Source organism: Morone saxatilis, unplaced genomic scaffold (genome assembly GCF_004916995.1).
Source record: "Morone saxatilis isolate NCDOM2014 unplaced genomic scaffold, NCSU_SB_2.0 Contig17, whole genome shotgun sequence".
Lineage (NCBI taxonomy): Eukaryota > Metazoa > Chordata > Actinopteri > Moronidae > Morone > Morone saxatilis.
Genome location: NW_023339729.1, coordinates 18,562,816 through 18,579,231, shown reverse-complemented (window position 1 = coordinate 18,579,231; position 16,416 = coordinate 18,562,816). Strand labels below are relative to the sequence as shown.

At 38.2% G+C, this 16,416-nt stretch overlaps 2 protein-coding genes across 2 annotated transcripts in view; one reads left to right on the top strand and one right to left on the bottom strand.

The window, feature by feature from the left end:
- The window catches only part of LOC118327639 (arachidonate 12-lipoxygenase, 12R-type-like), a gene marked incomplete in the record, with an annotated part of 6,616 nt that extends 4,088 nt beyond the window's left edge, over positions 1-2,528 (top strand). Inside the window, 5 exon segments of the mRNA XM_035661071.1 lie at positions 1-50; positions 861-982; positions 1,110-1,210; positions 1,420-1,590; positions 1,849-2,528. Of these exon segments, the coding sequence (XP_035516964.1) occupies positions 1-50; positions 861-982; positions 1,110-1,210; positions 1,420-1,590; positions 1,849-2,028 (624 nt within the window).
- Positions 2,529-6,705: 4,177 nt separating this feature from the next.
- npnta (nephronectin a) overlaps positions 6,706-16,416 on the bottom strand; it is a 48,592-nt gene continuing 38,881 nt past the window's right edge. Inside the window, exons 9-12 of the mRNA XM_035660283.1 lie at positions 12,163-12,252; positions 10,928-11,026; positions 8,515-8,774; positions 6,706-8,233 (exon numbers count right to left, since the gene is read on the bottom strand). Of these exons, the coding sequence (XP_035516176.1) occupies positions 8,123-8,233; positions 8,515-8,774; positions 10,928-11,026; positions 12,163-12,252 (560 nt within the window). The 3' untranslated portion in view covers positions 6,706-8,122. The remainder of the gene's footprint in view (positions 8,234-8,514; positions 8,775-10,927; positions 11,027-12,162; positions 12,253-16,416) is intronic.

Genomic DNA, 16,416 nt, shown 5'->3' with positions numbered 1-16,416 from the left:
AACTTCTACTACAGAGATGACGGAGTCAAGCTTTGGGATATCACCCACAGGTATTATAGGGACTGGCAATGTAATAATACAAAAAAATGAACTTAAACCTTCACTTTTATAACATTTATTGCCATATTTGCAGTCCAAGTGATTATGTTTCGAATGAAAACAAACAAAAATAATTCTACACCTAATAATAATGTTCATATCCTGATTTGTTCCTTTCTGTCTCCATGAGTGAGGCACAACTTGTGCCAGAAAGTCTTCTCAGTGCCCAGGTGGCCAAGAAGTGATGTGTTTTACATATTACAGAGACACACAAGTGAACTGAGCCAAGTTCTGTAGGCTGTTTGGAAATGTAGTAGGTAGGCAGCACAGCAGGGACTGCCTTCGCCACCTTCACCAAATAATGTTTGGAAAGTTTAAGTGATATGAAGCACAATAAACAAGCTCCCTACACAAAATGGAATTAACTCAAAAAGGCAACAGAAAGAAGAATGGTATAAAAAAGTATGAAAATGCTCTAACCACAACCCCCAGAAAAGAGTAGTACTAATTCACATCTGGGTCTTGGGGGTTGTTCACAAGTCCTCTTGCATGTTACCCCTCATGTTTCAATTTATTTCATGCTAATCTGCTTCATTGCAGCAGCAGGGAGCATCTCCAAGAGTAGATGCCAAGTCAAACTGTATTGCCATTTACATTTGCTATGTGACATGAGTGTTCCTGAAGGATGTCAAAGTAATGATACAAAATTGTAGAAAGAGCAAAACAATATGTCAGATGCTCCTGAAAGGACTACAGTGTAAGGTCTAAAACCTGATTAGAATTTGTCACAATGTTGTAGTTTAAATTATTTTTCCTTAAAGGTTTGTGAAGGGAGTGCTTGGCCACTACTACAAGACTGATGCTGAGGTTTGCCAAGACTCTGAGCTACAGAAATGGATTCAAGACATTTTTGAACATGGATTCCTCTCCCAGGCATGCACAGGTGTGCTTAAAGACAAGCGGATGTTTTGTTTTTCAGAAAGTTGTTATTTTATATTATTCTGCATAATACCTTTAAGGGTTTTCTTGATCTCAATGTATTCATTCTTGCCATTTTCGTGAATTCACAGGAATCCCTCAAACCTTTCGCACCGTGGCTGAGATGGTCAAGTTTGTCACCATGGTGATTTTCACTTGCTCAGGCCAGCACTCGGCTGTCAACTCTGGACAGGTGCATCACTATAATCTATTATATAGACTTATAGAGTTATTAGTCGGTTTCCTTTTGTTATCTTTTTGTGTAGAAGTCTTTTATTCTAAACTGAATTATGACATACAGACATTTACTGTCTAACTAACTTTCATCTTGAATTATATATTTTATACATGGTGCCTTTAAACATGTTTAATCTTTGTCAATGACTTGTTCATCAATTGCAGTATGACTATGGTGGCTGGATGCCCAACACTCCCATCTCCCTTCAGCGTCCTCCACCAACCACAAAGGGGACAACAAGCGAGGCCACAATGCTGCAGACATTGCCTGACATCAACACAACAGTGCAGGGCATGTCCACCATGTGGCTTCTCAGCAAGCAGTCCTCCGACTTCGTAAGTGCCAGAGATAAAAAAAATAAAAAAAATAAACAAACATCTATCAAACTAATGTTTGTAGTATTTAAACACATTTCATCATATCTTAATTATACTATATCTTACCGTAAATATGTCAACATGCATTCTTCTTGGAACTGTATCTGCGTATTTTGGAATTACAGTTTTATTGAAACCTTATGTCAGAAAAGAAACGTAGCATAAAAATGTTGGCCATGTCTTGTTCTTCATATTGTTAACAGTATGTTTTGTCAGGTCCCGCTCGGCCAGTATCCAGAAGAGCATTTCTTTGAGGAGGTTCCCTGCAAGATGATAAAGCACTATCAAGGAGAACTGGACATTTTAAGTACAGTGATCAAAACCAGAAACAAGAGTCTGGAAGTCCCATACACATACATGGACCCTGCTTTGGTGGAAAATAGTGTGGCTATTTGAATATTGCAGTGAATGAAGGTTTGACCTCATTCATGACTCAGACTATGGACAGTTTGCTGATTAATCATCTCTTTCCTCCCACAGGGTTGGTGTCCTCATGAGGAAAACTTAATTAGCCTAATTAGTCTTTCAACTTTCCAGTGATGACTTTTCATATTGTCCTTATACCGTAATTGTCTAAAGCTCATTTTAAACCCTCTCATGGCAACTTTGCCAGTGGGCAAACTCAATACATTTTAAACATTTGTATGCAAAACACAACACTGCTTAACACTGCTGTGTTAGCAGTGAGTAAATGTAACAATCCAAGCATTTTAGCAACAGTTCTGCTTGCTCAGTCTAGGCTTTTGTTATATTTTTGCCTCAAACTGATCAGTATATATTCCATTGTCTCATTTAATTTTCTTTCCATAAGATTCTGATGTCAAGCATTTATGTATCTACACCTGCACTATCATACAATGTAACTTTACCAATAATAAAACCATATTCAAACAGCACTTTTGAGATTGTGCAAGTTGACTTTCACATTGTAGTGAAAAGGTTATTTGCATTCAGCTATCTATCATCCAATCAAGTAAGTCCTACAAAATAGCTGTCATCTTCATTCTACATTAAGTTTGCCACATGGAGGGGCATGAGGGGTTTTTAATGCAATATTTTGACAGTAAATAAAAGTTTGTAACTGTTACTAACAGTGAAGATTCTGGCTGTTTTAAAGGCTTATTTGGGGTTGTGGTGGACACAGAGTAAGCAGAAAAGCCAACGTGACCATCCCTCATCAAAGTCCTCCTGCTCCCTTTAAGTGATGTAGATCCATTGTGTCTGTGAGGGCATTGTCACTAGGTTGACAGGCAACCTTAATGTCAATCTAAGGGCCTGTTTGGTTGCTTACGTTTCAAGCAGAGCAGACAACAGCGCCATCAATGGTAGCTTTGTGATATCCAGAACCTTCATCTCATTCACCCACAGCACATTCAGACTTCTACAACAATCTCTACCAACAAGAAGCCTGAATCTTCCAGCACTGACTATCCAGAGGGCATGTCTAACAAGTCCCTCAAAGTCGTCTCTTTCACCTTCCAAGTTCATCCCCAATTTATTTCTGCACCCCCGGCCCCCCTCTTTGAGAACACCCAATGGTCATCTGCTCTGACAGCTTCTCTGTTGAGTCAGCTTTGCCAGCCTAATCTCTGAGACCTCTCCTTCAGCACGACAGATTACTGCTCCAATGCCTGACAAAGATCTCTGTTAGATCGAATTTTTGCTCTGTGAAATCTACTGGGAGCTATTAGTGCAGTGTGCAGATCTCCTGTCTAAATTCAAAATGGTTAGAGGCAAGTTTTTTTCATACAACAGTGATGGATTAATCTGTGAGTTAACTGACAGAATAATCTGTTGATGGTTCACTTGATTCATTGATAACATCTACAAAGGGTGGGTATAGGTAGCTGATCACACAGCTCTTGAATAACTGCAGTAAAAGACTGACAGAAGGTCGGCAAATTGGCACTCAAGAGGCGAGAAAAAGGGTTCATTGTGGTTGAATGCCCTTCATATCTCTCTTATCTATGATGTAACACCGAGCACTTCTGATAATGAAATCATAGTCAAATGGTGATACAGTAGGTCCAGTTGCAATTTAGTAAAGCTGCACTGTTTGGCTATCTGACAAATTGGGGTTTAAAGGTAACTCTTGCCTGTCCCTGTTTGTCCTGTTCTTATGCATGATGAAGGACATCACTACTGTTAAGTTTGGTGAAAGTTCCCTCATAGCGTCACCAGTTATCTCCTCTTATGACATTAATTAATGTCCGATTAGCACTGATAGATTTCTTGTTTCTATAGAACAAGTGTAACAGAGTCTGAGAAGGTCTTTCTTCTTTATTCAGCCAGAAGCTTCAGGCTTTATTCTATACTGTATGAACTGAAAAGGTGTTTGATATTTTCTTCTTTTATTATGTTCTCTGCCTCCTGCTGTGTGTATGTGTGTGTGCTTGTGAGAAAAAAGAGAGAAAATGCCTGACTTTTCCAACCTTCTAGAGACAACTGGGAAATGACAGAGAGGAAAACATACACAAACACTGAGATACAGGCAAATACACACATTTGTGTTAGCTATTGCTTCTGCCCTCTGGATTCCTTTCAGCTACGGTGGTTTATCTTAATAAAGGAACTGTTTGCTTGCCCTTTTTGTCCCAAATAAGCTGCCCTGAGGGAAAATGAAGATTTTTAACAGTATTTCATCACAGGTCAGTGACAGGACTTGGGAGAATCATCTATTTGGAGACTGATCTAATATCGAAAGTGCAAACCTTATTTGAGCAAACAAAAACTTGATTCATTTTCTATGTTTGCTGTACGTGCATGCATATGAGTTATATATAGAGAAAGAAACATTAGCCATGATCCCTGTCTCTTTAGAGGCCATCACACTTATATTTCCTATTGGCCAGAAGCATCAGTTCACACTCCAAAGTTCACCTAAATTAAAAAATGTAGGTTTCAAGTGTTTCCATGAATGTGAAATATATTGAAAAAAGAAAACTGACATGGCAAAGGTGAAGTGGTGACCTCCACTCAGTGCTTTTTTTTCACTATACTGTATGACAGCCACCTACCATAGAACCGCCCCTGCCCCCCCAAAAAAACATGAAGGTTGTGTTTATATTAAAGTAGTGAGTTTGACCCACTTAAGTTAAAGTCAAGAGTTTAGTGTGAAGGACATGTACTGTGGTTGCTTGCTGTTCAATATACTTTGCACATTTATTTATAATAATGGTCCAATTATTGACTGGAACAATATCTGCTATTACTTAGTTTTATCACATACCCACCAGCTTTGAGACACAGGTATGCTCCATGGCCATGGTATAAATAAAGATAATGTATCTTTGAATGTCTGTGAGGAATATGAAATATTTAATCAAAGCATGCATACTTCTGCCTCTTACCAGTTTGCAAACTAGAAGTGCTTTGCTCTCCATCATCAGGTTGTGCCTGTCATCTGCAAAGACCTTTTTTTTTCTTCCTTTCATTCCTTTTATTTTGAAACGTTTGTTATGTGCTATGAAGACTATTGTGCTCTCCATGGCATTCTTTAACATTTAATTTCCCAGAAAATAATTCAATATCTTCAAATTAAATCAAATGACCTGATCCTTCAATCTTTTTATTTGCATAAAATTTAACAAGGCCTTCTGTTGCATACGCATACACTGTCTTGAATCAAGATTAGTTTTAGGACTTGTCAAACTGTAATGCTGAAATAATAAATTATTCTTCATAAAAGAGATCTTGAATACCAAAGTTGACTAATAGTCTAATATCAAATTGTGCCAAATAAAGCAATGTGACCTGCAAAGAGTAAAGAAACTGATTGGAGAAGAAAGTGAATTCACATGTTGGGATGCAGAAGTAATTGGAGTTATGAAACTGGTGCTGAATAAATCAGGGACAGTCCTTCCTTAATACTGACATAACTAAGAGAAATATTGTGATTTGATACTTTGATCATTTTACGCAGGCCTAGCATATGGGAAATAGTTTGAAGTTCTGGGGCATCATTATATCAAAGGTATCCTTTTGAGCTTTCACTCACATTTGTGTTTGTTCCTCGTCAAAATATATGTATTGTGTGCAAGTTTAGGGTTTAATCAAACACGATCAATGCATTTCTTACCTCTTCAGATATTTTCTAAGGTTTTTTTTATATAATTTTTGAAACCTGCATTGTTACTGTAATGTCAAATGGCTGCAGTGTTGAGGAAGTATTCAGATCTTTTAGTAAATGTACTTATAACACACTGTAAAAATACTCTAAAACTGAAACGAAAATGTTACTTGAGTTAAAGTATGTAAGTATAATCAGTATTTAAATATTAGATCTTTAGATTATTGCTACTAATTCAATATTATAAAAGCAGGATTTTACTGTTGTAGTTGATGCTAATTTTTGTGTTATATAGTACTTAACGTTGATTTTTATTTTTTTATGGATTAATCATTTTCTTGATTAATTAATAGATTGGTTTGTAAAAATTTAGATAAATGCTGTTACAATTCCACAGACTCCAAAGTGACACCTTCACAATGCCTGTTTTGTCCCATCAATAGTCCAGACCTAAAAAAGGGTGAAGAGATGGAGTTGCAATCTACAATGACACCACTAGATGTCACTAAATCCTAGACACTGGACCTTTACTATCAATTCACTAACAGATCAATCGACTAATGGTTTCGGCTGTATAAAGTTGGGAAGTTTAATTTGTAAAGTTACTAATGACTAAGACTAAAACAACTAAACTAAAGCTGTGAAGTGGAGTACAAAGTAAATCAGTAGTAGTATAAAGTTGCATGAAAAGAAAAGACTAAAGTACAAGTGCCTCAAATTGTACAGTATTTGAGTAACATTCCTGTCCGCTTCTTCTCCCCTTTTATTTGAGGATTGCCATCTTTTATGGCATCACCTGCTGTTCATACCCTTATGCTGTTAATCTAGGTGTGGGCCCTCATGCATACCTGCTCATCAAAACATAGCTCGACAGTGCCACTAGTAGTCAAAGACTCAGAAGGATATCTTTAAAAATAAGTTTAACATCAGCTTCTCTTGTAAACACCGTGCAGCAGCAGTCAGCAACTAGGATGAGAAAAAAAAACATGCTTTCTTTCATAACATATCAGTCAAATGTATTTTATTTACATACAGGTCTGGATAAATCTGAATTTGGTGAATGCACCCATGCACACAGAAAACCTTAAAATTCCAGCCGATGCCCTTCATTATCACAGCATACAATATGCAACTATGTGCTTGGCAAGTTACAGACAGCATTATACCATAACACATGAACATACACATTTTGTGCACTTTAAACACAGCCTCCTAATACACAAGGTTTCCATCTGTATACATGTTCTTTTATTAAAAGTTGAAATACCAACCATTTTGAAATCCAATTTATATTGATGTATGAAATTACATAACGTATAAACCACACAACAAATGGGATTGTAGATCTTAAGAGTATGTACACACAACTACATTTACAATAATACAATTTGTGAAAGCCTACAAAGTTGTTGGTATCGTCTTTATAACAAACTGCACTTAATATAACAAAGCACATACTGTATAATAGAAAGTAACTGTTGATTTGCAAGTGTCGAAAATCATACACTGATTCTGTTTGACACATTTCAAGTATCTGAAAAACATGAGTGTTTAAACAACTTTTGGAGGCTTCAATAAAAGATCGGGGTAGAAAAGGTCCTACATTTTTAAACCCCCTTCTACCAAACAGATCTTTAAAATACTGAGACAACAAAAGAAAAGCTGTGCTGTTTCAGTCAAAACTGTCATAGAAGAAAAGTTAGATTGGACCAACAAAAGCAAGGTTAAACTGACTCTCTAGTCGGTTTTATACTTAAGGGCTATATCAGATTTGAAGTAATGTGGTTTTGAAAGAAATTATGACAAATACAATTTGTATTTTATATACTTTTTTTAAATCTCTCACCCTCAAAGAAATGTATACCATCTCTGATATTCTGATCAAAACAGTCACAAAAAGCACCTCTGGCCACATGTTTTAACATCGAGCAAATAAAATTAATGGCTTGTGGTTAAGGGATCAAAGCAAGGTAGAAGCAGACTCATACATAAGGGAACGATCCTCTCTCCAGAAAGAAATGAAGTGAGTGACGGCCTCTCAGCTGCGTGGCTGGAAGGCTGCCAGGGCTGTGTTAGGTGGAGGACATTTCCATGGTAAGTAGGTACATGCAGGTTTCAGAGTAACAAGGTGATGGAGTGAGAGGGAGGCTGAAAAGACTAGGTGTGCTGCTGGGATCCGCCCATGACATTCGATTCAGTCTTTTTATTCATGGACCGTCAAGAAGGAGAAACCCACTGTTCTGCAGACGCACAATTTTTCGGATATCGTTCGCAGGATGGCTGGGAGGAGTAGGAGGATGGGGGGGTGGGCTGGGGGATCAGCGAGAACCCAGGCAGAGTGAGGGGTTGTCACAACAGAGTCACTTCTCTTTGAGATGATTTTCCCTCTTGTTTTCTTTCTGCCTTTCTCTGTTGCGTCAGTCAGAGTCTCCTCAGATTGTGCTCCTCTGAGCAGGAGCCTTTTCTCAGGGTGATGTCGTCTACAGCCATCTCCCCGCTCCTGCCTCGCCCACGCTCCCCCTTCAGGATAACCTGGTGAACAACAGCAACATGCACATGAGGTACTAGCACTGAGGAACAATCACCCAATGCTATTCTGTGATGAAAGAGAACTCACAGCATTTCTACTCAAAGCGGACGTCAATCTTAGATTTTTACAGATCCAGTCTTTTGAAAGCTGCTCTGATTTATTTTTTATAAAGAGGAATAAAAACATTTCTCTTTGCTACTGTCAAAAAATATCTGTAAAAATATTAATTTAAAATTCACACTGTATGAGTGAACGTTTTTTACATGTTTATTATTATACGTACACTTTCCAGGCCTGTTCCCCATAATGTGATTTGGGTGTGCCTCCAGCCATTTCCACCTGTCCGGCCCCAGACTGCAGGACTGTACTGCTTTCCCTTCTTCACAAACACTTGCAGCATGCCCACGTGGTGTCCTGCCAGCTTGTGCCGGAACGACAGGCACAGATTGCCGTCATTCCAGGGTGGGGTGAGTGGGAGGACCAGTCGGGCCCCACGCCCAGTCCTCTTGTTGCCTACCTCGGGAATGGTGAGGTACCGTCCACCTAAGGTACCGTCCACAGACATTACAGTCCATTAATGAAAATAAACGGAATATGATTTTTGGGCAACACTGAATTGTGTTAATAGATGGGAACTGAATCTTAGAAAACGTAGCACTAAGAATGTATCATCCTGCTGTAAGAATGCCACACCCACTGGTTGCATCGTTGTCCTGTGTCCTTACAATCACTTAATAATAATGTAATAATAAAAGTAATAAATATATATGTGATTTTACACTCTATAATTTATACTCATCAGTCTGTACACAATGTGAATGATTTATGCATATTAATGCTTCATGGATTAGATCAAGCAGACTAGAATAAATAGAAAGTAAATGACACCATTTCTAATTGATTAAAGGAGATTGGTTCAGCCAAACAACACAAAAAAACCCACATATTTTCTCACTCACCCATTAAGCCATGCTGACAGTTTTGGTTTTATTTTCTATGAATATATCTGTGTCTATGATTTTTGCTGCCACCTCAGTAGAAAGTGGTAAATGGAGTTTCAGCTGTGGTGCTTGCAGCATTAAAAAATAACATTTGACAAACAGAACACCAGCTTGGCTTTCCAGAAACAATAGCCAGGTCTACTTCGGATAATTAACAGTCCTTAGTATGAACAGTTTATTCCATCAGAGCTACTTTCTACCTCAGAAACATCATGCTAACGCTGAGTCAGTGGAACAACGCTTCTGGACAGTCAAGTTGCTTTTAGTTTTTCCATATGAATTGCATTTTTTGTTATGCTTAGAACAATGAAATTCATCCATTCACCTGATCATATCTGGGTGCCAGCACAACCAACAACCAAGCCTACACAAGCAGCATGGCCTATTAAGGTATAAGAAGGAGGGTTAGAGTTAATACTTTTTGTACTTTTCATTTCTTCCTTATTGGGTGAACTGACCCTGTAACATGTAGGTAGGTCTGTCTGTTTGTGATAGCACACATAAAAAATATTTTATCCCTGACAGTCAAGTAGAAGAGAAACTATGAAAAAATATACAATTAAAAAATACTTGACCCACTTATGTATCTTCACCTCAAAATATAGCCAGTTGCCAGTGGCAAGCAGATTTTTTTCAGTAATTCATGCATTAGTTAGTGATAGTAGAGCTATATAGTTTTTTAATTTTAAACGTGAAAGTGCTTCTGGGTAATAGCTGATTAATGCTGATGTATTTTGCTTATCTAGCAGATCTGTTTCGGGCTAAAGTGAACCACAGGGGGTGTGATATCAATCTGTAAGCCACAGAGGCTTTCTGCATAAATTATGAGCCCCCTCAAAATGTGTGCCAGTCCTCTAACAGCAAATGGGTGTTTGCCAGTAGCTATTTATCAGAGGAACTTAAAGCGATGAACAATAAATGCTTAAATGCTTCACAACACAGTGAAGATGTAGTAAAAGGCATGTATAGGTGGACACACACATATCCATAAATAAGACACTATTAAAATGTTCTGATAAAATATATCCACTACTATAAATTAAATTGTTGCCTCTTCAGTGGAATTACTCTTTGTCAAGGCTAAGCTTATGATTTACTGTAAATTATTTTTGGGAAATTAAAAGTCAAGGCAAAAATCTTTATTTTCTCTAATGAGTGAGCACCAGACTTGGCTGAAGTGAGGGTGAGTCTGAATGTCTGGGAACATGCTAGTAACTGAAAAACTAAGCCAACTGGCAGGAGAGGCCAGATGTAGTTAGTGTCGCTTAAACAGTGCCAGTACGCTGCACTGTTTAGTCTTCACACCCCGTCTACTGAGTCCTTTCAACATAATTCATCACATTTTCTCCTTATCTGAACCCCAAGAAAAACAGTGTCGTGTTCCCATTTAATGTGAGCCACAGGTATCACTGACAGGTCGCGTAATCCACTTCTCATTTGCATCGCTTTGTAAAGCAAAGCGCTAATCTGCAGAAAAGACAAACCACTTCCCTCAAGTAATTTTCATCTTGACCTGTAATTGAGTAGAACAAAATTGAGTTTGCTTAGATTGTTTGACTCTGTGGGTGTTTGCATATGTGTGTGTGTCAGTAAAGGAAGCGCAGCTTTTCTCGTTCCGATTTACTGACAATAAAATAAACAATTCTCCTTAATAGAGTGTCTGAGTGCGAATAAATGACCCCTGCCCTTCATTACCTGACGGATCGGGCGTCGTTTCCCAGTGTAGGTCTCCGTCTTTGTCCCTGATCCAACCACAAAGACCATCATCAAAGGAGCAGCTCAGATACCCAGACTCTGAAGAGAGTGAAACACACTTATCAGCCGGTGTACACACATGCAAAAAAGGCTTTAGTCTGCTCTACTGCTCTACCCTACTGTGTGCCTCTAACATTACCGGGAGCAAGGGGACTGTTCAAGCACCTTCTGATGAGCATGATGATACAATAAAAGTGTAAACATTTGTTGTAATCTCTGAAGAGAGCTGATGCATAGAGGAAAAATCAAGTGGGAAGGAGCTGCATAAATGGCAAGTGGAAAAGCATTCATCTAAGAAAATCACAAATAATTGAATAAGTTGCTAGAATTGATATCAGTGTGTCTATGTGTGTGAGCGTACTTTTACACACATAACCTATTGTGTGCATACCCCTATATCATAGTAAAACAGATTATAGTTACTACAGAGAGTCATAATATTCAATGACTGATGATTTCTTTCCTTGCGATGATTTCTAGACAATAACATTAAGGGAATGCAGGGAAACAGTTGCGGTATCATCCATGCATTGCTGTACAAATTGGTTTGAAGATAGGAATAACATCCATCATTTTGTTGCTAAAATAGGGTCTCTGCAAAAAACTTCTCAGTTCATTTTCTGAGCCAATGGAAATGCATTCTCTCTTGACACCGTATAGCAAATGATGCACTGTGAACCAAAATAAACATGTAACTAAATCATTAGGCAATTTAATCTGGATACCATCAATAAATCACATTGAGCAAATATGACAGATAAAATGCTGTCTCCTCACAAAAGCTGTTTTCTTATTGTTGTTGTAGGAACTCTTCATCGAGAACTATGGAGCTTGAGAGGACTGATGTACCTCCAAATGATCAATTAATCATTTAAGCAGTCAAGCAATCAAGCAAGCATAATGTGAAAAGTGGAAAAGTCTGGCAGTATGTTCTGGGCTTTGTGCCATTATTTAAACGGATACAGCCAGATGTCATGTGTCACCTCCTGGTGAAAGGCCTATCAAAACACATCTGGTCACTATAATATCTTCGCCTCAGCAGCACCACTGCTGGAGCTGATTGTCAGTTTCATTTTGCCCATAGCAAATGTGGATCGTCTGTCATCATTTGAGCTGTGCAGTCTGCTATGAGCAGAGCTGTTGCTGGTTGTCTCTGTCAAATGTGTTGTGTTTACCTGGGTCGTCCTTGGCTTCATCTGCCGTGTTACCGAGCTCAATGTCAAAGTCGATGCCTAGGACGGTGTTATGGCCGTGGTTCCGAGGGACTGAGGAGAGAGGTGAGAGACGGGTTTAGATAAAGGATTAACAAAGTATTATATTTACTCACCGGCATCCCCTCTTGTAGCTATTGTGAGGCTTTGTTTCATTACTCTACATGGACTCTGCAAGGATGAATCAATGTCATGGTTTAGTGCCTGCATATCTAGAGCTAAGCACATTTAATAACACTGCACTGATGGCCGCAGAGACCAGAATACCTGAGAAAACCTGCAGAAACACCAGAAGTCAAATGTGAATCATAACGAGGAAGAGGGCGATGGTTCAGCTGATGCAACGTCTGGGCAAATGTTGCTACTATACAACCTGGAGCTACAGTCCAAACATACACAGACACACACAGACACACACACGCAGACACACACACACACACATTACACAGCCAGTCCTGAAATAGCCTCTTTCCTTCTCCAATGGGGTCACACTGCCCGAAATACCATAAGCCAAGCTGTCTTATTAAAGGTCAACTGACAAGTGAAGCATAGAATGTTGTTTCTTTTAGTTTTACAGTGGCAAGCCTATCACAGTGAAAGATGCTTTGCTTTTAATCTTTTAGAATTATAACTGTCTATACTGGTTTTTAAAATCCCTTCATGAAGACACTGTTCATGAAGAAAAAAATTTTTTTTAAATACATCTTCATCTTAATTTAACATTTGCATATTAGCATGCATTGCATTTGCATATGAGAGAGGGGAGTTTTTTCTTATCTGAATTAAGGGTCTAAGGACAGAAGGTGTCGGATGGCGTACAGATTGTAAAGCCCATTGAGGGAAATTTGCGATTAGTGATATTAGGCCATATAAATAAAATTGACTTGACCATTCAAGAATTTAATGAGGCAAATTATCAATAAGACTATTCCCAGCATCCCAGGCGGATTCTTGCTCCTGTGCCATTAATGCGCTATAACCTGCACTTGAACCGCCAGTCCCCCCAGAGTCCTCGACATGTGCCCCCTCCAGTCAGCTTGAGCACTCTGAGGGCCAATCTCAATGCTGGGTCACAACCACCTGGCAGACTGCGATGTAGTCTGACAGTCGAAGAAGTCCGAGAGCGGGGAGGTCACACTCACACCAGGCTCTCCAGCAATCCCAGGCATCCAGGTCTGTGTGTGTGTGTCTGTGTTTGTGTGTGTCAGTTCTTTTAAGGAACGGAACCCCCCCCTTGAGTCCTTGTGTCCGGTCGTGGATCAGATATATACAGAGTAAATATGGTGATACACCAATTAAGGAGCAGTAATTTGAACGGTGACACTGTGACTACAAGTAAAAAATAGCTGTGTTTGATCTTGTCTTTACCGGATAGGAACATTATATAATTACTCAGATTCTGTCAAATAAACTGTAGTTATATTTGTTTTATTTGCTACTATTTTGAATGTTAAAGGGTCAGTTTAACTGCATGTATTGATCAGAGTTGGGTGATAATTCTCTGCAGGTATGTCATACTGACTGCATTTAAAGATATAAAGATACACTTAACAATTAACAATTACCAAGAGTTTAATTGGTGCTACCGTTGAAACTATTGAGAATGTAGATTTGATAAACTAAACAGTCATGTGTCTTTCCAGAAACAATGTCCTGGTTATTTTGTACGATCCATAGACCTCACTGTCAAAGTAAAAAGTAGTTTAAATGAAAACTTTTCACAGCGATGTCAGTGGATTATCCAGAGTTAGTGGGACACTGTTTCTGCAAGGACAAATTACTTGAGTTTTTCAAATGTATTCCTTTATTGCTTTGAGTAACACAAACACAGTTCCTTTCACTTTCCCTGTGTTAGGGGAAACATTTCAGATATCCCAAAACCTCTGTGCAATGGCAGATATCACTAGAGATAAGATTGTAATTTAGGGGAAGTGACCTTGTAAAAATGTATTTGTTCAACAAATATGCTGAAACACCACATATTAAATGTTGTTCCATTGGCCACCCTTTTTATTTTATCTCTTGACCTTGTGTGGTTCGTTTCATCCAAATATGTGGGATGTCAATAAAAGCTGCTCAAGGGGGATTTCTTATGTTTTGTGGAAATACTGAGCACTTTGGAGGTTTGGAGATAAATACAACATGCTTCATCCTTTTTTATTTTGTCGGATTAAGTGTAACTAACTTTTCCTTTGTTGTCCGTATGTTAAATCATTACATTCACATAATGCTTGTGGGTGAAAACCTTGAATCTCCAAATGCCAACTTTTATTGAGTATTAAAAGCGTTGCTTTAAACTTAATGTAAATGCATTTTTTACATAATAGAGAGGATGTTGAAAGGATTATATTAGCCACAGAGGAGCATGCCATGTATACTCCTTTGAAGAGAAATATATTTACATTTTGGGAAAATGCCTATTCACTGTCTTGCTAAGAGTTATATAGATGAGATGATTAATATACCACTCTCATGTCTAAGACTGGAAGTAGGGGGAGACAGCTAGCGTGACTCTACAAAGTTGAAGTTTGACTACTAACAACTCTAAAGCTCCCTAATTAGCACCATGCCTTTAATCTGCAGATAATCAGAAATATAAAAATGTGTGGTTCTACAGACAGTTATATGCTGTAACTAATATTTGGCTGGAAGTAGTGATTTCCTAAATTTTTCTCATCACCAGGATGCCAGGCAACCAAAAGAGACTAGCACAGACGTGATAGGTGGAAGGATGAACTGTTGTCTGCCAAAAAATAGTTCAATAGTTAATCATCTTTACATTTCTGTTTCTGTACAAATTAAATGCATGGTGCTAAGAGAGAATGAAAGAGTGGTATAAATCTTCTCATCTTAGTCTTGGCAAGAAAGAAAGAAATTGAATTAGTGTATTTTCCAAAATATTGAACTATTCCTTTCACTATTCCTGAACTAAAAATAAGAGACGGTTGGCGGTACTAGGTTTTCACTGGACACAAACAGTGATGTTGATTGCACAGATCCAGACTTAAGGAAACTACAAAGCTCTGAAAATTGCTTTGACTACAACACACACCTGCATTTGAGGCACAGCTGAGGTGTCTTGCCATGAAGCTCTTACTCATATGATTCCTATTTCCGTCTAATTATTAGAATAATCACTCAGTGCTGTCTCTCTTCCCTCCCTCTCCCATCTTATTCAAACCATCTTCAGGAAGGTCTGATTTCTAAAACTGCTCTGCCGTGGTGCGAACTATTAGATTGATGTCTCCCTCAAGCAGTGCAGACAGGTGTTAATGTAATCTTCTCTTCCCTCTTTCCTTTTTCTAATTATGTGATGCCATCTGGCAAGGTGAGTATATCCTGTACTTACTCTGTTGCATCTCACCAGACATTTTCTGTGTCAAAGAAGCTTTTAGTAAACACTGATTTCTGTGTCTGAGTGAGTGAGTGAGCATTATAATAAAAAATGTGCAGACACTTGTCTATGTATTTAAGTATACATTTTTATAATGTATACATTTTTTTAAAACTTTTTTAAAATCACTGAGTAATTTGCTAAAACTTCTGGGCACTGTAGATTTTAGCAAAGGTTACTCAAATAGGAGAAACTAGTGTATAGGTTGGGGACAAACTAAGCTGCGGAATAATATGCATTTGGTGTACACTGGTGAGTATTTATGGCACCAAAACATACGTATGTGTAAGAGATGACTGAAAATAAACAAAACTTTAATGAGGGAATAATTCTCTACTGCATTTGTGCATTAAAAGGTCATTTCAATCAGACTACAAAATAGTTAATTTTATCACTAAACCCTTGTGGTATAAAGCCACGCTGATTGTTTTAGTAAACTCTAAAACTTTTGTCCTCACCCTAATAAAATGGAGCTGAATGTAATTTTGCTGTCACCCAGTTCAACATGGTGACTCATTGATGTATTCATAAGTTTGTGTACAACAAAAGAGGTTTTAATATGTCAGGCCTTGGATATACAGACAATACTTGTTAGAAGGATCAATTCATTGGTGGTTTTGGTCTTTTCATGGGATTTGTTAAGAATCAGAAAAAATATCCTCATACTTTAAATACTAATAAAGAGGGTTTAGCTGCAGACAATAATCTATTAAACCAAGTGACTTAGACCCTGAACTGAATGTTTCAGCTTAACAAGTCACTTGGTACAGGGATTATCTCATTAAGAAACAATTTGCCGTTATGAAAAGGTGCATGCATTTAAC